The sequence below is a fragment of the Urocitellus parryii genome, chromosome 9 (genome assembly GCF_045843805.1).
Source record: "Urocitellus parryii isolate mUroPar1 chromosome 9, mUroPar1.hap1, whole genome shotgun sequence".
Classification (NCBI taxonomy): Eukaryota; Metazoa; Chordata; class Mammalia; order Rodentia; family Sciuridae; genus Urocitellus; species Urocitellus parryii.
Window position 1 is genome coordinate 46,586,910 of NC_135539.1, and position 24,186 is coordinate 46,611,095.

General features: G+C 43.8%; 1 protein-coding gene across 1 annotated transcript in view; it reads right to left on the minus strand.

Annotated features, from left to right (window-relative positions):
- Frmd4a (FERM domain containing 4A) overlaps positions 1 to 24,186 on the minus strand; it is a 262,810-nt gene that overhangs the window by 102,861 nt on the left and 135,763 nt on the right. The window contains exons 4-5 of the mRNA XM_077802674.1: positions 20,091 to 20,183; positions 11,252 to 11,336 (exon numbers count right to left, since the gene is read on the minus strand). Of these exons, the coding sequence (XP_077658800.1) occupies positions 11,252 to 11,336; positions 20,091 to 20,183 (178 nt within the window). The remainder of the gene's footprint in view (positions 1 to 11,251; positions 11,337 to 20,090; positions 20,184 to 24,186) is intronic.

The window sequence follows — 24,186 nt, forward strand, 5'->3', positions numbered from 1 at the left end:
CCTATCTAGGAATGGTGGTGAGACATGTTCCTGATTGTTAAAAAAAGACTTTCATATTCTGGTGCTTTCTGCCCGGTTCCCTGCTGTAGTTTGTTCACATGCCCCCCACTCCCATGGTTACTCCCCCTGGCCTTTACACCTCACTCTCCCAGGTGATTTTAGCTGAAGATTCCCCGGGATGGAACAAAGCCCTAGACTTTCTGCTCACTCCATAAATTTCCCATTGTATTGCAAAACCTGAAAGCCAACTTCCCCACAGAGGAGTTAACAGGAGTTTCCAGGGGTCTGAAATGTGCTGCCATTTAACATTCAAAAGACTGGCTCTACCTTTTTCTCCTCTGACTTCCCTGGCAACCCAGAAATGGCTTCTTTCATGTGTTTCTGCTCAAGCAGAGGAAATAAACTGAATGAGACAATAAAGAGTGTGTGCAAAGATCCCTGCTTGCCTGAGGCTCTGAGATTTCCCTTGAGGAAGGATAAAATGGGGAAGTGGGAGGGGAGGCAAGAGACTCTTCAAGGAAGATCTATAGGCAGCCTCCACCTGGCCATATTCAGAGGCGGGGCTTGTTCAATCCACAGCTCTGTGCTGTGGCCTCCACGGTGCTCTCAAGCATCCTCTGAAGAGGGCTTTCTGCAGGGTTGTTTTCTGAGCTAGAATCTTGCCTGGAACCCAGTGCAGTGGCAAACGTGACAATTTTATCTTGGTACTAGTAAAGGGACAGGCTGGTAAAGAATGCAATGTCTTTTGGGGCCATTTTGTGTGCACTTTGAGCATCTGTTTTCCTTACTATTGAATAATGTGTGCCACATTCTTTGATCTTTGGAAAATAGTATGGAATGATAAAACCTGACCAGGTGTGTATGTGTATGCCCCGGGTAAGGTGGGCTGATGGTCCACTTCCTCTCACTGTGCATTGTTTCATCCTAGGTGAGGAAGAAGCTAAATGAAGAGGCCTGAGACCATTTATCATACCAGGGTGGCTAGCAATGGTCTCAGGAAGATTTCCATCACAGGGTCTCCAAGTGTTCCAAAGGGTCCCAGGAGAACCCCATGAGGAAGATATGGTAGATGTTTGTCAATCATCCTGGGCAACTGAGTTCTTCCCGATCCTTTGTTTGTGGGGAGTATTTGGTGGTGGTCTTTATACGCCCCCAAGAAGCCTGATGGAAAGCATTCCCCATGGTCAAGTATTATAGAAATTCCAACTTTCAGGAAGATTAATGAGATAATTATAATGTGAAATATAATTAACAACCACATGGTAGGTTGAGATGATGTAAGTGAGCATGACTCTTGTAAAGTCTGCTCAGAACCCCTTGCAAGGCTGGTCCAAGGCTTTCCTAATCCATCCTCACCTGCAGATACCATCTTTACTCTCTCATCCACAAAACACCTAAAAAATCCTCACAAAGCTCTATGTTCTAGTCCCAACCCAACAGCTCAGGGACATCAAATAAATCACCTCTTTGAGTTGCATTTTCCTTATCAGTCAAATGGGGAGAACAGCTTCTTTTCTGTTTATTTTACTGGTTTTGATGAGACATAAAGCTGATTTAGAAACTAGAGAACACACTAGAAATGTCATGGCTTATTACTTATTTCCATTCACTGGTATCTATAGATAACCCAAACTCTATAGTTTTGCCACATTAGTGTGCCTAAAGGAATCTTTAGTAAGATTTTTTTTTTTTTAAAGATGGGCAGCATGGTGTGTGTGTGTGTGTGTGTGTGTGTGTGTATGTAAGTGAGCATGACTCATTTAGTGTATCAACTTGACTGTCTATGAGGTGCCCAGATTAAACATAATGTGCCTGTGGGGGGATTCTTGGATGAGCTTTGTGTTTGAATCAGTGGACTCAGGAGATGACCCTCTCTAATGTGAGTGGGCATCATCCAATTTCTTAAGGACCTAAATCGAACCAAAGGTGGAGGAAAGGAGAATTTACTCCTTTTTTCTCATCCCTCGCCATTAGAACTGAGATAGCTCATCTCATCTCCTGCTCTTGGGCTGGTATTTACCCTACTGGCAACCCTTGGTTCTCAGCCTTTGAGGTTGGACTGAGTCACACCCCCAGTTTTCCTGGGACTCCAGCTGGCAGATGGCAGATCATGGACTTAGCCTGCAGTCACATGTGCCAACCCCACATGATAAATGTCTTTCACCGTATCCATGTGTATGCTATTGTTCTGTTTCTGTAGAGGACCCTGACAAAACAGTGTAAACGGTTAAAGTGGGTCACCAAGCCCGCATTTAGCTCAGCTTGCTATCTTCTTCTTCCTTCTCATGTTTGTGAAGCTGCCATGCCTCATTGCACAACTCATAATGCTACACAAAGTTGCCCCTGGGCAAACACGGGCTGTGGTGCAGGATAAGACTACTGCGCTCTTGCACAATCCCTCCTTCTCAGCCCTTTGCCAGCTCTTCAGCAGTCAAGTCACTTCATGTTTGTCTCATGATCCATGGGAGGACATGTCGTTCCTGCTGAGCCACGACTCTAATTCTGTGCCACTGAGATTCATCATGCTGGTCGCTGCAGACAGCCCCATGTTATGATCCCAAGGAATCCCTCTTTTAGAAGTCTGGACACAGCCAAGATGACAGGTCTATGTGGGTTTGTTTCTAGAGAACTGAAAAAGAAAAGTCTCTCCCTGTCCATCTTTATTTCTGCTCCCTGTCATACAAATACATGCACCAAATATGCATCAATCAAAGGTAAAGATAAGGACCAGGGTTCTATAAGTCTGAGGCTAATATTTATGTTAGTTTCTCCATCCTGTAGGACTTGATTCTGGGCTTCGTTTCTCTCACCTACAGATGATATGATGTCATCTGTTCATTAGCAAAGCTCTTGTATGATCTTCAACAAAAGACCATTTATTTCATTATCAATAAGAATGATAAAATAGGCTTAAGTAGCAAATATAGCTCAAGGATAATTACTTAAACTCCAATAATAAGTGAAACTCCCAGACCAATGCAGACTTTTCAGAAAGGAAGGTTGGGCGAGACCCTCAGCACACTCAAAATAGGAATTTTAAGCTTTTCCTTCTCTGTTATGATCTGCTCTCAGCACATGCCTGTAGGCTCAGATCATAATACCTCAAGAAATGTGTAAATCCTTGCTCCCCAGGTTCAGAAAACAATGAATTAAAAACACTTTTCTGAACCTTGTTTGTGTGCCTAGTCCAGGGATAGGTTGTGGAAGCTGACCACAAAAATCCACTCAGAAAATGTTCATGCCAACTTTTCCTCCAGCCCAAGGGAGTGTATTTCAGTCCATCTTCAGATGACAACTGTGGGTCTTGTTCTTTGGTTATCCTTGTTGGACAAGATAAGCATTGAGATTGAGCATAATTTAAGTGCAGTGAATATGCTTAAGGAGTGGAATGCTATATGATTAAAATACGAGATTCAATGATAGGGATTAACTGGTGGTAAGTGAAGGCAGGTGGGCTATTGCTGGAGGAGGTGGGTCATAGGGGTATGCCTTTGGGGTTTCTATTTTGTCCACAGTGAGGGGAGCTGTCTTGCTCACTCTCTGTTTCCTGGTACCATGTCCTGAGCTGCTTTCTTCTGCCACACCCTTCTGCCTTGATGTTCTGCCTCACCTTGGGTCCTGAGGAATGGAGCCAGCTGTCTGTGGACTGAGACCTATGAGACCCTGAGCCCCAAATAAACCTTTCCTCCTCTAAAATTGTTCTTCTCAGGTCCTTTGGTCACAGCAGTAAAAAAGCTGACTAAAACACCTAGCATTTGTCGTTTGCAAGAGTTCTGGAGGTTACTGTGACAGCAATTTCACTCTCTCACTGTAGAACTCAGAGCCAGTGGACTTCGATCCAGCAGCCAGGACACAGGGGAAGAGTTTGGAGTTCATATGAATCTAGTCACTCTGTCTAGGGTGACAAGCACTGCCTGCAACAGGGGCTGACCGATGGGCCTCTTTAGTTGGCCTAGGAGAGGGGAGGGTGGGGAAGGTTTGCCAAGATGCTTCTGGGGTCTCCTAAGCCTCTTCCCAGGGAACATGAGCATCCCAGGCCAGGCTGAATTCCCATGTAAGTTTTCCATGGAACTGGACACATATTTCTATCAAATGAGTTTTATCCATTCCTTGGCCATACGTTTTCTTTCCATTGCTCACCTGTCACCTTGGTGACTTAAAACACATCAGAAATGTTGTAGGGCCACGTGGGTGTCAATAAACCCACCCACACTCCTTCCTTTTCCACTTAAAACAGACCTTTAGAGCCCCACTTTCACAGACATATTTTAAATTTCTGTGACTTATAGATTATGATTATCTCTCCCTACTCTTTTGTAGACAATAGGGAGAGGTGAGGGAAGAGAAAATGAGAGAGAGAGAGAGAGAGAGAGAGATTCTCTTGGTTTTTCTGCCTCCTGTGTAGAGAGGCAGGTGGGGAGATGGTATATATAGTTTGGGAAAAATAATAAAATGAAATGAAGCAAAATGAAACACCTCTTCTTGTCTGGCTGCTGTTGAACAGATCAAAAATTCGGTTCTCTAGAGAGGATGAACAGGAAGCTGTTGTTAAAAGGGAGTCTATATCTGGAGCACAGTCTACTCCCTCCTCTCAAATCCTGGATATAATAGAATATATGCCAGGTGGGAATGGGAAGGGGCATCTCCAGAGGAATTAAGAGCCAAGGAGAAAAGATATCAGATGCTGGTATCCAAGGTTCCCCAAGAAAAAACCAGCTTGCCCCTGGACCACTCCACAGGGACAGCACCAGGACCCCAGCCCCTCACCGCATTCAGGTAGTTTTTAAGCTCCTCACTCTTGAATTTGAGTGGAAACACCAGGATCCTCAGACAACTGAGAAAAACCTCCTACAGGGAAGACAGAGATCAAAACAAACAGCCAAAGAAAGAACTGGATGGAAGCAGCGAGGACACGGAGTGTATGCATTATAAATAGAATAATAAGAGCGATAGGAGAGATGCTGTTCCTGAGACAATAACAGAACAATGTAGAAAACGGAAAAATCAGATACACAAAGGAACTCTTGGAAATTAAGGAAAAAATGACAGCAAAGGTTAAAAAGTCTATAGAAGAGATTGATACTGACAAAAGTCTCCCAGAAAGTAGGGCAAAGAGACAGAGATGGACAGTTGGAGAGGTGAGAAATAAGGGCAGGAGGCTATACTCAGCACCGGAAGCACAGCGGTTCCAAAAAGAGAGGACAACAGTGGGGAGAAGATAGTAAAGAAACACTACAAACATGACCCCCCAGAAACGAAGACTGCAAATCTCCTTGTACAAGGACTGGTATATATAGAATATCCTGACTAAGACTAAAAGTGTCCATGAATTCCCAGCATTATGCCCCACAACAGGCACACTTCTGAAATTTCAGGTCGAGAGAAATAGAGGAGATCCTGAAAGATCTCATTGTGTGTGTGTGTGTGTGTGTGTGTGCACACGTGCGCTGGGATGGGAAAATCACTTCTAATGGATAGGACAGTTGACTTCTGCAGAACAGCACTTGATAGTCAGAGACATGACCATTTTATATTCCTGCATCCAAACTATTCATTAGATATGAGGGTAAGACATTTTCAGATTCACAAGGACCTGGATATTTTATACAAATGACACTACATAATATACATGCTTTCTCAGGATTTACTGGTGAATGTTCCCCAAAAGAAAAAAAAAAAAGGAAAAAAGGATCCAAGAGGCAGAGGAAATGATACAATGTAGGGGTGGGAAAGACAGGGGGCTGGGGGTGCTCCTGGGTGAGAGCTGTGAAGGAGGCCAGGTTCAGCTGGAGCAGAAGGGCAGAGGATTCCCAAGGGCAGGTCCCGGGAAAATCAACAGCAGCAGCAGCAGCAGCAGCAGCCAAAATCAAACCAAAGAGAGAACTGGGGAATTACCTTTGTATTGGAAATTAATATTGGAATGCATTTGGGAATCTGTAGGATTTCTGTGTATCCTGTATCTGTTTCTGTGTATCCTCTGGAGGGGGGAGGGGAAATAAAGGATACAGAGAAACTCAACAAGTAAAAGCAAGGCAATTAACCCCTCTCAGTACAACAACTGATTGTCTAAGAATGCATACTATTTGGATTAGTCATCACAATGGCATGCTGATGACTATGGCTTTATCCCAGAATTATATTATTGCCCTATTGAGAAATGGGAAAAAGGAAAGTGTGGGTGGTTGTATGGGACACCCTAATCCTCCTCTATCTTAAAAAGAATTCACCACCTAAAATGGACAAATCAGGAACAAAAGGGCCATTTATTTAGAAATAGAAGTAAGCTCTAGAAGAAACAACTACCATCTTGACAGTCGCAGGACCTGGGTCAGAAAGGAGGTGGGCACATTTTCATTTAACTTCAAAACTATGCCGCATATTATTTTGATAAAACTAAAACTTCTGGGCTGGGGATGTGGCTCAAGCAGTAGCGCACTCGCCTGGCATGCGTGGGGCGCTGGGTTCGATCTTCAGCACCACATAAAAATAAAATAAAGATGTTGTCTCCACTGAAAACTGAAAAATAAATATTAAAAAACTCTCTCTCTCTCTCTTAAAAACAAAACAAAAACAAAAACAAAAACAAAAAAAACCCTAAAACTTCTTTAGTGTTAGGGAATCAAAGCCAGGACCTCACATAGGCTAGGTGAGAGTTCTACCACTGAGCTGCACCCCAGGCCCTAGAAAAAAATGAATCTTTCTATTTTAAAATGTGAGTGAAGTAGGTCTTTGAGGAAGCAGGGATAGCCGTTAATTTCACCTGAACAACTTTGATTCTAATATGCTGTGGGAATCGGTCCCCAAGAGACAGGGTGGGAGCTGATGATGTTAAGCTGCTGGGTAAACAGAAGCCTGGGGTAGCTGTGACAGGCCAGGAGGCTGACCCTGTCTCCTGGGCTCTCCAAAGCCTCAGAAGGCCAGGTGGCCATGTGGATGGACAGCCAACAGAAACTCCTCAGGGCTGAATCCGAGTGGCTAACCGTGCTAAGTACTTCCAAGAAGGTGTGCATAGGGCCTTGTAATATCTTTGTTCAAAGAGGAAAACCAAACTTGGAGACATTGCAGAAGGTGTTCACATTTAGTGCATTCCCTAAGTGCATTCCCTAAGAGCTGGGAAGGGAAACCGAGTCTGTCCCAGCAAAAGCTAAACTCCTTATCACTCTGCTTCTCGGCTTCCTATTTCTTTACATGTTCACAACTGCTGGAATCAGGGCACCACCTGTCAAATGGCTTCCAGGTTCTTTCTCTTGGAGTCCATCACTTGAGCTCTCACCAGCTTCCATCTCTGAGAAGTTAATCATTCCTGCTCTACCCCCTCACAGGTTAGGAGGAAACAACTGTATGTAAAAAACATTTTGTAAGCCAGGTACAGTGGCGTATGTCTGTAATTCCAGCAGTTCCAGAGAATGAGGCAGGAGGATTGTGAGTTTGAAACCCATCTCAGCAACCTAGTAAGATCCTAAGCAAGGTCTATACCCAAAGGACTTAAAAACAGCATACTGCAGGGACACAGCCACATCAATGTTTATAGCAGCACAATTCACAATAGCTAAATTGTGGAGCCAACCGAGATGCCCTTCAATAGATGAATGGATTAAAAAAGTGGCATATATACACAATGGAATATTACTCAGCAATAAAAGAGAATAAAATCATGGCATTTGCAGGTAAATAGATGGTGTTGGAGAAGATAATGCTAAGTAAAGTTAGTCAATCCAAAACAACAACAACAACAAAAAACAAATGCTGAATGTTTTCTCTGGTATAAGGTAACTGACTCATAGTGGGGTAGGGAGGGGGAGCATGGGAGAAATAGACGAAATAGAAAAACTCTAGATAGGGCAGAGGCATGGGAGGGGAAGGGAGAGGGCAGGGGGTTAGCAAGGATGGTGGAATGTGATGGACATCGTTATCCAAAGTACGTGTATGAAGACATGAATTGGTGTGAACACACTTTATATACAACCAGAGATATGAAATATTGTGCTCTATATGTGTAACAAGAATTGTAATGCATTCTGCTGTCATTTATTTAAAATAATAATAATAATACACTAAGCAACTTAGTGAGACCCTGTCTCAAAATAAACCATAAAATAAGGTGAGGGGGCTGGGTATGTAGATCAGAAGTAGGTAAACGCCCCTGGGTTCAATCCCCGGTACAAACAACATCAACCACAAAACAAACAAAACATTTTGTAAACCTTTTTATGCAAATGGAACTATTACTTTGACCAGGGGAGGGAGATAGGGGGGTCTTGGGATGCTGTTTGGCCTCTGGGATAAACTTTAGAGAAGCCAATCCTGGTCATTTGTGGTCTCTTACTTGCCAGACCAAACTCAAATGAGGATTTTTGAGAAGAGAGTTCTGGGATTTCCTAATGGTGTTCACCCCCCACTCAGCAACAGGGATGATGCTGTGGCACTGTGACTTTAAATGTGGCTGGCTCAGCAGGCATTACCACCTCCACTTGGAAAACCTGAGGATTTCTTCTTTTTAAAAATTGTCAAGAATTCCAGAGTTGGTTCCATCTCAGGATCTGTGACCTGACAGAACGGAACAGCTCCAAACCCGAAAATGTTTCCTCTCGCTTTGACCCAGGTGTCTACCACCTACCATTGGGGCAACTTTCTACTTGCGCAGCTTGGGAGTGATTTCCTGACTTCAGCGGCTCCCCAGTCATTTCTTTAGTTCAAGTCTGCCACCTGGTGGACAGTGCTCACTTTTTTATTTCTCAACTTTTAAAAAATGTTTTCACATTTAAAAAACCATCAGGTGCTTTTACAGTCTGTGAGGTATCTGCATGGTATTATTATTTCCACTTTATAATGAGAAAATGAGAAGAGAGGAAGGAATTTGCAAGTACCCAGAGCTGCAATGAGTGTCTTTTTCCTTCATTCAGCAAAACCCCAAAATACTATCCTCTGAGTGTGCTGGGTTGGAGCCCAGTGTTAAATCCCGGCTCAGCAACTGCCACCAAGTGAGGTGTTTGCACAGAATTGAATCTGATCACTGCCAGGCCCTCTGTCACACTGAACATTTGCACTTGCTGGAACTACTCTGTGCAATGAATGTGCTGATTTATTTCCAGAAGGGGAAGCCAAAGCTGGTACCTCATTTCAACTCTTGGGTTTTAAAGTTTGGTGGGTGTTGCAACTCCCCAAACCTGAGTAAGTTACATACAAAAATACAGGCTGAAGGATCTCCTTGGAATCCTTCGAATACCTCCTGTGACCACCTCGCCAACAGCCACACTTGGATTTGAAGTTCTTTGTGCTGCTTGGGTGCTCTCTACTGCAAGGACAGGGTGTCCTGAAGGGAACAGCATGGTCCTGGCTGAGCTGTGACCTGGCCACTTCAACAGACTGACTGGTGTTGAGGTAGTGAAATTTTTAAGAAGTGGGGCCTACTGGATAGGAATTAGGTCACAGGGATGTGTGAAGGATGAATGAATTGACATTGGTCTTGCAGAATGGGTTGGATCTCATAAGGGTGAAGCAGACCTCATGAGTGCTGGTTCTTATAAAGTGAGGCCATCCTACATGCTTGATCTCTTCTGTATGTACCGCTCACCACTCTATCATACATTTCCACCGTTGTGATGCCATCTGCCATGAGGTCCTCATCAGAGCTGAGCAGAAGTCAGCACCATGCTCTTGAATACCCAGAACTGTGAGCTAAATAAACCTCTCTACTTTATAAGTTACACAGTCTCAGGTATTTTATGATAGCAAGGGAAAATGAATGAAGACAATGTGCATGTTGGGGGCAACCAGCGGAATGGGTGTTTACTCTAAACATGTTCTCTCAGTAGTTCTTAACCCAGGTGGGGTCTGTAAGAGAGGGTGTGTGCCAGAAAGGTGGTGGGCCTTTGGGGTTATCCAATGAAAAGAAACATTACCAGTGTAGAAGGGAACTGGATGCAGTGCAAGGATTGTCCCACTTAATTACAAGTGTCTCTTGAGTAGACATTTCTCTAAAGATGTACAAATGGGCACTATGCATGTGAAAAGATGTTCAGTATCACCAGTTATTAGGGAGATGCAAATCAAAATCACAAAATATCACTGCTTTCCATAAGGATGGCTATTATTTAAGACACCCCACTCCCACACATACACACCAGAAAACAACAAGTATTGGTGGGATATGGAGAAACTTGAACACTTGTGCAATGTAGGTGGGAATGTAAACTGGTATACCTTCTATGGAAACTAGTATGACTGTTCCTCAAAAGATGGTAAATATAGTTAAGCAATTTTATTTATGGTGTTTACCTGCTCCCCAAATTTTAAACAGGGTCTAGGGGAGATATTTGTATACCTGTATATTCATAGCAACATTGTTCGTGATAGCCAAAGGGTGGAAGCAACCCATATATCTATGGACAAAGGATGATAAATTAAGTGTGGTCTCTACATGCAATGGGACATTATTTACCCTTAATGGATGAATCTTAAGGACCTATGCAAAGTGAAAAAAAAGTCAGTCACAAAAGGATAAATACTGTATGATTCTACATATATGAAGTCCCTAGAGTGGTCAAATCCATAGAAATGGAAAGCAGAGTGGGGGCTGTCAGGGGCAAATGAGAAGGGTAATGGGTCTAGAATAAAGGTATTTTAATACCCTGAAATGGTTACCATGGGCTGAGGGTGGAGCTCTGTAGTTGAGCACTGCCTAGCACCTGTGAGGCCCTGGGTTCCATCACCAGTATACCACACAGGCGCGCGCGCACACACACGCACACACACACACACACACACACACCGCACTCCAAGGTCGTGTTGGTAAATGTAGGTGTATATGGCTTCAAGAAAAGAGAAGAACTGTCTCATGTAAAGTGCTGTAGCATCCTTTTGGGAGATAAGCTAATCATCAAAAAATAGTCAAACGTACATGTATTTGGTTGTAAGTTTGTTCATACTTTTGAGAGTCAAGTCCAATACCACATTTGTCCTACTCATCTAGGTTCTCCTTTGTCTCCATCAATAAGAAGACCTTCAACATCTGGTCGAGGTTAAGGAACACCTTCACAGAGGAGCCAGGGATGGCAATGGGATGAGAAGGGGTCACGTTATTTAGCCAACGGCATTCATTCCATGAAGCTCTCACTTATTTACAGTCACTGACCTATAAGCTGCATCTCTGAATCCATAAAGACACCTGAGGGGCAGCAACTTGGTATCTCTAGCTTTGAATGATGCTTTCAGGTTTTTGGAGGAAAGCTGCAGGGAAGAGTGTTCCTACCTTGTAGATGCAGGACTTGGCATTCAGGAAGAAGAGCTCGATGGTGGCGTTGTCCTTCAGGTAGGAGATGCTTTCTATGTAGAACCTGAAAGAGGAGAATGGCACATGAGCCACAGGGGACCACAAACCCGCGGTTCTCTTGAGCTACTGGAGTTGAGGTGAGGACTGGAGATCCCAATGTTAAATGAAGGCTCGGAAATGGTATGGAGTGTTTTTCTCTGATTCTTTTTTTTGGGCACTATTTTTCATGTCTGTTTCTAGCAGGTCAGATTGGTCAGGCCTGAGGGCCTCCCCAGAGACTAACAATGGGCTCCCTTGCCATCCCTCCCTAGGAGCAGACTGAGTCTCCTTCCACTTTGCCTTCCTTACCCGCTTTCCAATTCTTCATGTTATTTGATTTCATTATATTTTTTTGACCTAATCACCATCGAGATGGATTTTTAAAAAGACAATGTCTTCTGCTTCATCAAACAAGGTGTGTGTTTCTCTTTGAAATGCTCCTTATGTGCTTTCCCAAGGGTGGTGAAGTGTGACTTGATTTCTGCACACGCAGAGCACCGTGGTAAGTGTCCTTAGCACTGACATATTAATGCATATTAAGCCAAATGAGAATTGAATTCCTATCAGGATGGGGCCTATGGATTTGGTCAAGATTGAAACATGCGGACATTATTTAAGTTTACATTAAACGCGCCTTTGCACATCGACTTTGGAGTTTATTAAATTCTTTAATTAGATAATGTGCTTGTACTATCTAAAGATCGCGTGCTGAGCATATAGGAGCTGGGATGGCGAGTGATTTAAATGCAGTGTTATCAGAGGGAAAAAGAGTCTCAGTGGGTGCGACAACCCTCAGACTAGACTGGGAAGGCACTGGCTGCTTGGCTCTTAGAAACTGGATGGACCAAAAGAGGTAGGGGGCAAAGGAACTAGAACGAGAAGAACAACCTCTCTGGTCTTCTAGTACAGTGTTACAATTTGATGACAAGAATTCTAGGGAGGGGACCAAAGACCAGGAATCTAGTCCCTGCTTTGTATACTTAGGACAAGTCACACAATCTCTCTGGGCTTTTCTTCTCCAGGCTAAAAGAAGAGAGTGGGACTCAGTGGATGCTTCTCCATCTGAGTTGTCTCCTGGTTTTTAAATATTAAACACTAATACAAAGTAAGACCACAATAAAACAGCAGCAGCAAAACCAACAAGCCAACATCGTAAAAGGCAAACAAAACATATCCATAGGTTAGGTCAAGACACGCCCACCAGACGAAACCTCTTATCTATACCCTAAGTGAACGCTGTCTTCTCTCAGTTTTCAAATGTGTGCGGGGGTTGCTGTGATGAATACAGTATAGATTCACTTAAATGTGTGAGTGGATCTAGTGTAACTTCAGGTATTAGTAGATCCTCTCAGTCAGTAGACGTGAGTAGCATGATTACCATCACGTCAGGGACTGCAGAATTTCAGAGGATTACAAACGATCCTCATGCTTCCAAAGCCCGGGAAGAAGACTGACTGATCTTTGGCCACATCCCCTCTGGCCCCCAAAGCAGCTGTCCATGGGGCCCTGAATATTAGAGTCTGCAATTGTCTCAGAGGAATCCTCAAGTTGTACAACTTTCAGTTCTCCAAGAATGCAGAACTGAAATGCAGTGGCAAATTTTACATCTCAAAGCAAAATACGTTCAATGGGATTTAATTATCAAAAATAAACCTAGATCCTTTACAAAGGGCTCTTGACAAGGGGTAGTTAAAATAATAAATTAAGTGGAAAGAAAAAGGAAGGAAAGAGGAAGAACTCAGGGGAGGGATTAAAAACATATGGCACTGCTTTGAAAATTAAGTTATCACAGATCCTTGAAATTTAGAGTCAAAATTATTATGGTCTACTCCCATGCTCCCAGGACATCAGGATGGTCTGCCTCACACTCTGCCCACGGTCTGGTCATCTTCTGATGACTAGGGTGCCTTCTCACTGGGCTGCCAACTCCTTCAGGGCTGGAGCCAAGTCTTGTTCATTTTTTTTATCTCAAGCCCAAATACAGTGCCTGGCACAAATATGGACTTAGTAAGTGGCCGTCAACAAAGACTTTTTCCCCTCTCCATTCTCCCTTTGTTTGGAGTTCCTATTGGACAGTGAAAAGGGTGATGAAGATAATAAGGAGGGAGAAGAAATAACAAGTGTCTTCCAAGTGGTGAGGGGCTTTACACCCCAGACAGACAGACAGACAGTCATTACTCTACTGTCCCGGCTCTCACTGGTGACAGAGAAAGTGGTTACAACAGCTACTGACTTAACGTGTCCTAATACCAGAACAGCAGCAGTAGCCTCCCGAGGCTGACAGCAACCTTACTATGATAACAGCATTGAGTTTAAATCTGTATGGTCTGAAACAACTTAATTTCCAAAGCAATTCCATTTATCCCATTTGTTTGACTTTGAGAATTCAGTCCTGATGACATTCTGTGCACACACTCCCAGCCTCAATTTTCTCTAGAATAGTAGTTTACGAAAACATAACACTTGTCTTCTCCTTTCAACTCTTAAACAATGGAAAACTCAAACAAGGAGGCCCCGTTGATGTCTCTGGAGACAGCACTCACTTCCACCGACCTCCTGCCATCTGGTTTTGAGAGGCAGAGAAGGAAGAGGAAATAGCAAGCATATTCTGAGATATAGGGAAAAAACCCCTCCTCTTGACAGGAAGTGGAGAGAGCTTTCCTGTTAACCTTATCACCAAGACAACTGCTGAGAAAACCCTGGTAGCAACGGACCTGTCATACTCTTATTCAGTAACCTTGGACATTTAACTCATCCTGAACTTTCCATCTGCTCCAGGAAACTGTGGAGGGAAAAAAATAAAAACTTTGAGGAAAAAAAGAAAAAAAGGTCTGAGATGTCTCCATTCACACACAAGCAGGCACCGGGGAGAGGAGACTTCTGGGCAAATGGGGAGGGTTCACGGTTTGGATGCAACGGTTTTTGAAAAAATGTGGTTCTTTTGCACACTTTCAGGAGAGCTTTGTCCTTGATCCCTGTCTTCGACAGTAGGTGGCGATGTTGCACTTCCTTTTCTTGGGCGGGGACAGGCCAGAGGCTTCCTCAAGAAGCAGGCTCACAAAGAAAAATCTGGGTCTTTGGGTAAACCCAGGGAATTGAAGGCTGGGTCTTAGATGCAGAGGGTCTGCAGGCACCGTTTCAAGTCCACTGTGGATTAGCCACGTCTTTATGATGCTTTGACATCTGGGACCTTGCTGACTCTGGAGGGGCCACCCCTCAAAGGGTCTGCCACTTCTTATAGACAATAAGAACTGCGACTCTCATGCAACCCACCAAACCACAGTCCACACCTCCCACCAGCCCCATCCGCTTCACAGCCGGGGCCATTATTTGCCTGCCCTGACTACTCCAGGGACATGCCACATACAACTAGGGACAATGCCAGAGCCCACTGAACTCGTTCATACTAGCCAAACCTAAACCTGCTTACCCCCCTCACCTGTTCCTTCCCACAGAAGCCTCAATAAAGCCTCTTACCCACATTTTCCTTTCTTTCCCTACCCCCAACTACAGGCCCTGGTACTTCCCCATGGGGCCCTGCGTGTCATGATGGAGCATGCCCCCCTCCTCTTGGGAGCTGTGACAAACTACTTTTTCAACATCAGTTACCTCCTGATCTGTTGTCCTCATCGTACCTGATAAACCACAAAACCTTCATCGTAATGTTGGTTCTTTGATGCATGTAGCAGCACCAAGCCTTGGGGCTTCCTTTTGAGTTGAAGGGAGCAACCCCTTCAACACCAGGGCAAACCCAGCACCATATGATCCCTGAGCCCCATGAGGCATGTCACACCCTTGCTAGCTCAGATGATCCCCGCCAGAGAATATTTGATCATAGTCTGATGCAGAGAGAAGTCCGTGTTCTTTGTCCACGGGTTCAAGCGTATTAAACACCCCACAGGCTCTGCAGCCTTGGGGAGTCTCAGCACCTTGTTCAACTCCTGGAAGCTTCTGATTGTGATGGCTGATCTCTGTCTAGCTAGCTGACATCAGCCAGGTCTCCCCTGCCGTCCCTGCTCCTCCCCTCCCCTCTCACAGCCACCCCTTGGCATTTGGGAATCATTGAATATTTACAGCAAGTGTTAATTAAATGGCCCAGTGATTTCATTGCATAATGAACACAAATGTCATATTTGGAATGCTAACTTGGGGTAGCAGAAAAGAGCAAATGAAAAGCTGTGAGCTTCTACAGCTGAGGACTCTTGGTGTTTAGACTTGCAATGGCCTTTAATATTAACTGGGACACTCAGCAAGTTCTAGTTAACAGCCTCTTCATTTTAGATCTATGCCATCACTATTTTTGTGAGGGACAGGAAGTAGCTACTGCTGTAGCTAGGAGGACATCAGCAAGGGGGACACTGACAAGTCAAATCCACAGTGCCTGTAAAATCCTCTCTTTCAGATAAAAGCTTCCTGGACTCTCCTCTCGGTCTTTCTTTGCTGTTGCTCACTTCGGTTTATTCCTTGTGAAATCAAAGTTGAGGAGGCAAATCTAATCTGTTAATTTTTCTACAAACAGTGTAGATGACCAGGACTTCAGGGATACTTGCTAAAGAGCACATGATTAAAGGAACAGCCCTGACATGTGGGAATCATTCTGAGCACAAAACTCGTGCCTACCAAAAGTCATACACAGATTTCCTTGTGTGGGTACCTCTATTTTCCTTATTTTTTTTTCTTTGTCTATTACTTAAGCTTGCCTGGTCAATATGAGAGTCATTTTCTCCCATTTTGAGAATTGTCTTATAGCACTAAACAATGGCTATGGGTGAAGGTGTTCTTGGTCATGTATGGGCTGAGGTGACACAAGGGAGCAATGAGGCTGGACAGCTGAGAAGAAGTCAGACTGGACAGGGCTTGGTAAGGCCATGCTTCCCCCCCCCCCCCCAAGGATAATGGGAAGCCAGAAAAAAATTGTGAGCAAGGATCAGATGAGCATTCTAGAAAGATGTGCTGGGGAGACTAGGCAGGACCCAAGAGCAGAAGCAAAGCTAAGCAAGGAAAGTTGAAATAGAGGAGAAATTTATGAGGCCCCAATTGCAGCTGAGAGGGTGTGCACGGAGCACAATGGAGGGATATAAGAGCTCTCTGAGATGCAGAATAACAGGAAATTGTGAGCAGAGCAAAGGGCAAAGGTGAGACAGGATGGGGAAAGTCGAGGAAAAGTACCCGGTGGGGGCAGAAGCTCTTTTATGGACTCAAATCTACTCCAAGGTCTGGGACTTTGATGAAGATAGTTTACCTTATCACTCCTTTGGAAGAAACACGTGTGGGCAGCCCTAGACAGGAACCAAGTTACAAACAGAGAATTTTTCTCAGGCTGAAAATCAAGGTCAAACTGGAGAATATATACACCCAGGTGGAGAATCTGGCTCCTCTGGCAGAAAACAGACAATTGGTGTTTGGTTGTACTGCTGCTCAGAGAGGTGAAGAATGGGAACTCAGGACAGTGAGGGGGCCAGGATGCTCTGGCCAGTACCAAGGGGCCAGCTGTCCGGGGGCAGCAGATGAAAGCCTCAGAACAGGCAGTGAGGAGGGATGGACAGAGGACAGGGCAGAGGAAGATTCTGGAAGCAGAATAGAGAGTTTGAGTATGTAAGAATTGACAGAAGAGGAGCAAGGGAAAGAGCACCTACAGTCTACTCGAGGCAGTGAACAATGACACCACAGATCTCCGGGGACCACAGAAGATTTGGGGAAAAGAGAGGAGGAGTGGGCTGGTAATGACATTGGCTTTGGACGGCTAAATCAGAAGAACTCAGGTGAAGTGGTCTAGGAGGGAACCAGACGTAGAAACCTGAGACCTTCTAGAAAGATCAATTGTTAGACAAAGAGGAGCAGTAATCTGCCAGGAGGTGGTAGAAAGAAATAGCAGAGAACAACCATCCTCAAAGGGGATTTGGAGATGTTTTTCTGATGAGTGATCTGTGAGGTTCCTACTGGCCAATTAAAAACACGAATGGCCCATGGCAAGCGTGTCATTTCTGGCCGGGGATCAGATAAAATATTTGAGTCTTGTGGTCGCCCTGCTTCCTAGTTCTGTCTTTTGCAAGCAACTGTGTCTCACTGTGTCCTCTGGTTTGACTTGAAACAATCTGTACAACCTGGGGGACCAACACCTCTGTCACCAATCTCAGTGTCCCAGGCTGTCCTGCAAGGATCTGGTTCCCCAAACCCACCAAGGACTCACCTCTTTTCAGACACTTGGGAATAAATATACCTAACATGCAACAAAGCCCAGTATTTTCTTGACTAACACTGAAGAAAAGTACCAGAAAGAGAAACTTTTTTTTTTTCTAAGAAGGAGGGAACCTCACTTCATTCCATTGTTTAGTATAAATGAATTTTTTTTTTTTAAGAGGTGAAATCATTTGCTGGTTGTTTATTTTCTGGTACAAGGAGAAAACAGTGGGACTTTACAGAAGGCTTCAGTTGCCCTGGCTTATCATGGGTTAAGAGTAGTTTTACATCCTGTAATAGAAAGCAAACCAAAGGGCAATTTGGAGTCACAGCTATACATTCAATCCATTTTAAACATTTTAAATTTGAATCCCATGTTTTTTTTTTGTTTTGTTTTGTTTTGTTTTGTAGAATTGTTTCTAAGGAGAAACTTTCCATGATCCTTGACCAGTCAGGACTATGTGCCCTCTGTAAAAGTTTACGGTGATACCAGTTTTAAAAAACAACAACAACAATAAATAAACATAAGGAATACTAATCAAGTAAAGAAAGAAGAATAAAAGAGGGAAGAGAGGATGGAAAGAGTAAGGACTAGGGACTGAAATGGGGCAAATTAAACCCCATACATGTATGATTATGTTAAAAAAAAACCCCACTAGTATGTATAATCAAAATGCACTAATAAAAACATTTAAAAAATTTTTAAATTGTATTTGAGCATAATACCTTTGTTTTTATGTGGTGCTGAGGATGGAACCCAGTGCCTTGCATGTGCTAGGTGAGTGTTCTACCAGGGAGCCACAACCCCAGCCCTAATAAAAGCATATTTTAAAAGTTTATGATAACCTGGTTCTCCTAATGATTTTGTTAACATGATGTGAAAGGTTAAAAACTTGAATATTTTCTGTACATGGTATTAAGTCATGAGCTGGTGGGACTTATGTGACAGCTTGTCAGCATCTGAACATACTGGTACTTGCTATCCTGCTAATGAAAATTTGCCTCTGGATTTGAAGCTGAAAAATTCCTGGGATAACTATTGAAAAAAAAAAGAATCAAAATATGTGGCTTTTTAGATTTGCACTTCCTATATTAAGAATCATGTGCAAATTGAAATGTCTGTGTACACCGTCTGATGTTCAATACAACCTTTATGGAAATTATGGAAAAAACAGTACCAGGAGGATGGGGGAGGCTGATGCACAGTTAGAGTTATTTATCCCCCTTGCATTACAGGTTAATGAACTGCTTCAATTCAACTCCAGCCTTGCCCACCACCACCTGCCCCTCCCGGCGGAACTGTTAAAGTCTTTGCTTTCTATAGTTACTTTTCCATTAATCTGAGAAACTGTAGACACCACTAAAGAGAATATGGCATTGAAATCATTCCCATCAGCAATGGAAATGGCTAAGATTAGCTCTGATATGTCCACAGCTGTTAAACAAATCAAAAAGGCATTAAATGCAAGTTTGAATTGACTCTGCCAGCTGAGGTAAAGTCATCCACTTCAGTCTGTTAAATGGACCCTTTAACTCTTGGGCTCTTGAAATGCCCGTTTGTGGATTCAGGGTGGTTATATGGAAAACTGCAATCCTGACCCAGTTCTTTAGGAGGAAACGAACTGCAAATCGTTTGTATCCTCCTTGTGAATGTCTGTTAGCATAGAACGGAACACAGATTCAGTGTCCTGGGTGGAAGAGATGGTATCTGAAAACCGGGGGTGTGGCTTATTTGTACAAAACTTGTCTGGCATGTGGGAGGCCCTGGGCTGGAGCCCCAGCACAAGAAAACCAAACCAAACCAAAAAAACCTCTCAGTGCTTCTGCAATACCGTTGCCACGTTCTAGACAGAAAGGACTTGGTGGCTCCACAGACTGGGTAGCTCAGTGCTGCTGGTCTGGGAGCTTGGAGTCGGACTTTGCCCCCTGGTAGCTTCCCACAGCCTACTGCAAACAGAAGCATCAGTCCTGACTGCTGCAAATGTTAACTCTGAAAGCACTGTATCACAAAAAACCCGTTTCCTCTGCAGTCATTTGCAGTCATTAAATGAAATGTCTTAGATTAGTGAATGGAAAATGCAAACCATTTCTGACACACCATTGTGCTTTCTCCTCCCTTGCCACAACATACACTGACCTGTGTTTTGCTGCTGGATTTTAATTAGTCCTCTTTGGGATAGAGAAAAAAAAAATTCAAGAGGCCTTTTGTGATAGAAGGGAAGAAAACCAAGGCTTTTATTATGGAGCTCCTAACTTCCACCAAAAGAGTTCCAGGCAGGTGCTGTGAGGGACTCGGTTTAGTATGAGATATCCGACCCACTTCCCACACCCCTGAAAAACGACAAAAGAAAACTTTGATCTTTATTCCACAAACGCATCCTAGTGCAAGAATGCCAATACCTGTGTCCATGCGCAGTGACACACGCCTTGCACACTCACGCCTGTGTTTCCATTCGCTGAGAACAGAGCTACACTACAACCTTTATCCCTAGCAACGCACAAGGCAAACTTACAATCGCCCTCCTTTGAGCCACTTCTTCCTTCCAGGCTTTTCTGACAAAGACAGAGAAGCCAAAGTGTGAATACCAGGTGTACGTACCTGACACAAAAGTACAAAACCACGGGTCCTGACTTTTTAGGGAAGTCGTGCTCCAGTACTCTTCGATCTAGTTGAAGCCAGTTTAAGTGTCCCCTGAGGAAAACAGAGACAAGTTGGTTAGGGCTCCGATTTGGCAGCAGTGGTCTGGGTGAGGGTGCAAGTGGAGCACATAGGGTGGGCAGTCCCCTCGCTGTTGGCACCTAAGTAATGGAAGCACCAAAGGAGTTACCCGGGTGGTAGTGCATCTGGGACCTGACAGGGCGACTAGATCCGGGCGGGGCGAGGCAGTGGGAGGCGGGGCCACAGGTAAGGGGCGGGGCGAAGCAGTGAGAGGCGGGGCCATAGGTCAGGGGTGGGACTTGCTGCCTGTAGCCTCTTTCTGGTCCTGATTTCCTCTCCCCCACTGCCTTTGTTCCTGGAGAACTCAAAGCTCACTTGAGAGCTTTGAGCAATCCTCACATATCCTGGGGTTAAAAGTGCTCTGTAGATTGTTTATTAAAAAATGAAACTTAATCTACCATTGGAGCTCTAGCTATGCCACTCCTTGATATTCATCCCAAATGAAAGCATTTGCCCATCAAACACAAAATAAGTGCCTTATGCAAATGTTCAGAGACTTAACAGTCACTTCAAAGACATCACATTTGAAGAGATACTAAAACAGTCCCAAACTCAAAACAACCGCATGTTTGCCAAAAAGGGAGTGTGTAGATGAATCATGATACACTCACATGATGGAATACTATGCAACAATGCAGAGCGAGTTATTGCTACATGCAGCTACATGGGTGAAACTCAAAATAATTATTCTGAGTGAAAGAAGCCTGATTTTTAAAAAGTGTAGACTCTGTGATTCCATGTATGTAAAACTGTGGCCTGGTGAAGGGGAAGGGAAATCACTTTCTAGGCTGAGGGACTAACATGTGCAAAGGCCCTGAGGTGGGAAGGAACCAGTATCTGTCATGTGAGTTGTAAGGGGTGAGATTGAGAGGTCCTTGGAAGCATGATGTGAAGGTTGGTCTTTGGATTCCCTCTTTTAATTAAGCCAACACCTGTGGCACTGGGGATGCCATTTGGATCTGCCACAAAGTAGAGTCCACCTGAGGGACTCAGGCCTCTGTCTCTTCCTAGGAATCTCTATTTGGGGAAGAAAACAAAACAAAACAAAAACTTCCCATTAATTAGGACTAGAAGAAGGGTCAGGCTGACCTCTGGCCCTTCTGGCTCCCTTCCTGGGCACGCCTCCATGACTGTGCTTTCCAGTCTACATTCCTTTTCCCTAACAGAATTCTTACATCTGAAAAAATTCAGGAAACCTATCACAGAAGGTCAAGAGCATGTCTGATCAACTGGAAGATGTCAGGAAAATTATCTGAGGATAATTTCACTTCCTGCCTCTGAAAATGTCCCCCAGACTCTCAGGGTCTTCTTCTCTCAGGGTCTTGCTGAGCCTCTGGTGAGTGGCCATGGGTGTATTTGAGGCCAGTTTCTTCTCCTGACTGGAGCTGGAGACTCTCCCTTCATCCTCTTAAATCCACATGTTAACCACAATTCAAGCCTGAGTTCAGTCTTCCTTTTAGTGAAGACTTCATTGATAGTCTGTTATGGTTTGGATCTTAAATGCCACCCAAAGTCTCATGCTCTACAGGTGTGGTCACCTGGAGAGGTCATTTGGGAGGAAGCGGAACCTTTAAGAGGTGGGGCTTAGGGGAAGGAAGTTAGGTCCTGAGGGGGTGTTGTGGAAGGGGATCCTCTGACCCCTGTTCTTTCCTCTCTTTCTTAGCTTCCTTCCTGGCTCCCATGAGGTGAGCAGCTGTGCTGTATCATATGCTCCCTGTACCATGATGTTCTGCCTCACCACAGGCACAACGCAGCAAGGTCCAACAATCATGGACCGAAACCTCTGAAATTATAAGCCAAAATAAACTTTTCCTCCTTTTATGTTGTCTTTGTCACAGTGACAGAAAGCTGATTAACACGTTGCCTAAGCCCAGGGTTCATTTTAAACTTCTCCAGAGTTTTTGGTTTGTGTCATCTACAAGGCATTTAGCTTACTCTTGAATAATTAGATATGCTAAAAAATACAACTTGACTCTCCAACTAGGTTCTAAGTTTTCCCCATTAAAAAAAAAAAAAAAACACCCAAAACCTAGCATAATGCCTGGTGAATAATATTTGGGTCTCTAAAGATGTATTTGCTCATTAACTGAAGGACTCCCTACAAGAACAATTCCTTCAATGTCTGTGTCATCTCACAGATTTCTTTGTTGTTGTTGTTGCATGATATCACTTGTATTATCACAGATTTCTTGATGGAGGGTCTAGTGGGCCTTTGCATGAGCCTCACAAGAGAAATCTTGGCCTCACCCTTGGGCTAGAATGATACAGAAGCACAGTGACTTTTCTCTAGCACACAACTCAAGGCAGAAGGAAGACCTGGGGACAGAAAATTCCACACACGCCTTTGAGACCAGCCAATGGTCCAGACTCGGGAAATCCTCACCACACCCACAGCACATTACTGACCACATAGGTTGCCAGGGACTAGACAGGGATGTCTGGGGACTGCCGTTCACAAGGCAAAGAACCTCAAGGTGGGGATGTGTGGCCTGAGGCAACAGAGACCCAGGTGTCATTGGATACCACCCTGTTGGTTGTGCTCACTGCTCATCCTTCATTTGTGTTAACAGAGGACAAAGACACAGATTCCCCTGCTAAGATTTTATTCCTCACATTAAACTCTTTTTAAAAGATTGACTTTTTTAGCAATGAATTTATTTACTGAAAATTCCTTTGTTCCTGGCTGTGAATTGGTTTAGAATTTATGAAGCAATTAAATGACCAAAAAGTAACACACACACACACACACACACAAAAAAAAAAAAAAAAAAAGATACAAAACAAAGAGAACAAAGGGGTGGGAATCTACCCTAAAGTGAACAGTTAATATCTAAGGAAAAAACTTGACCAAATTGTGTTGTGTGCATGTTTGATATTTAACAAACAATGAATTCCCATTCATCATTGATTGTGATGCACCAATAAAAAAAATGACCTTCCTTTCTCCACTTCCAGTATTTCAACTCTCCAACCTCAATTCTGGGAGGGATGGTAGGCCACACATACCTTCCAGCTCAGGTAGCGGATGGAGAGGCCACTTCCTCGCACCCATCTTTGGAGCCTCGGGAGGAAGGAAGTCGGCCCCCTCTGTGAAAGTCTGTAAAAGTCTCTCTGATGATACCCTTGATAAAGGGAAAGACTGAGGGACAAGTGGACTCATCTAAGGTCCTTTAGGGTGATTGTCCACTATTTGGAAAAAACTAAAAGATGTGTTAGAAAGTAATGTAGAGACCATAATTCTGGGGCCACTGGTTTTGATGGCTGTAAGACTTGTTAAAATACTATTTTCTGCTCATTCTATTGGGTATGAAGTCTCAATCCCTACACCGTGGAGAGCTGCTGTTTCCTCCCTGAAGAGGGCTTTTTCTGTCCGATATCTAGGGCTCCCTTCAAATCCCCGTTTTGTTTCCCTTTGAGTTAGGGTGGGGGATGAAGAACAAAGAGGCAAAGAGGGTACTTCCTCTGCACAGTTTAACTAAGAGACTCTGGATGGCTTGGTTTTCATGATTCCCATTGATTTTTTCATTTGAGAATGCCCATTAGTGTCTTTGCCAATAACAAAACAAAAAAATAAAATAAAAATAAAATATAAAAGGTGCCCCCAGCAGATGCTCAAAGCATTTTTGCTATCACCTCATTGATAACGATCTTCAAAGTGATCAAGTTATTGTTCATTTAGTTTATGGCTATCGTAAGTCAAACTATTGGGTCAGTAATAAATATGCAATTGCTTCCGGGCAATAGAAATTGGACGCATTTATTTAACAGATTGCTTTTAGCTACTACCTATAATACAAATAGATTTTTAGGTCAAGTGCTGACACCTTCAATAAAGATGGCCTCGGGGAGTTGTGTTTATAGAGTTTCTGGAGGGTGGAGGTGCGTGATAAGTCTGTCTGCACCAATCCCTTCTCGGGACCTGGGGGAAGAATGCTTCTGTGCACTTTTTAGATGTTTTCATTGTAGAAAGGTTATT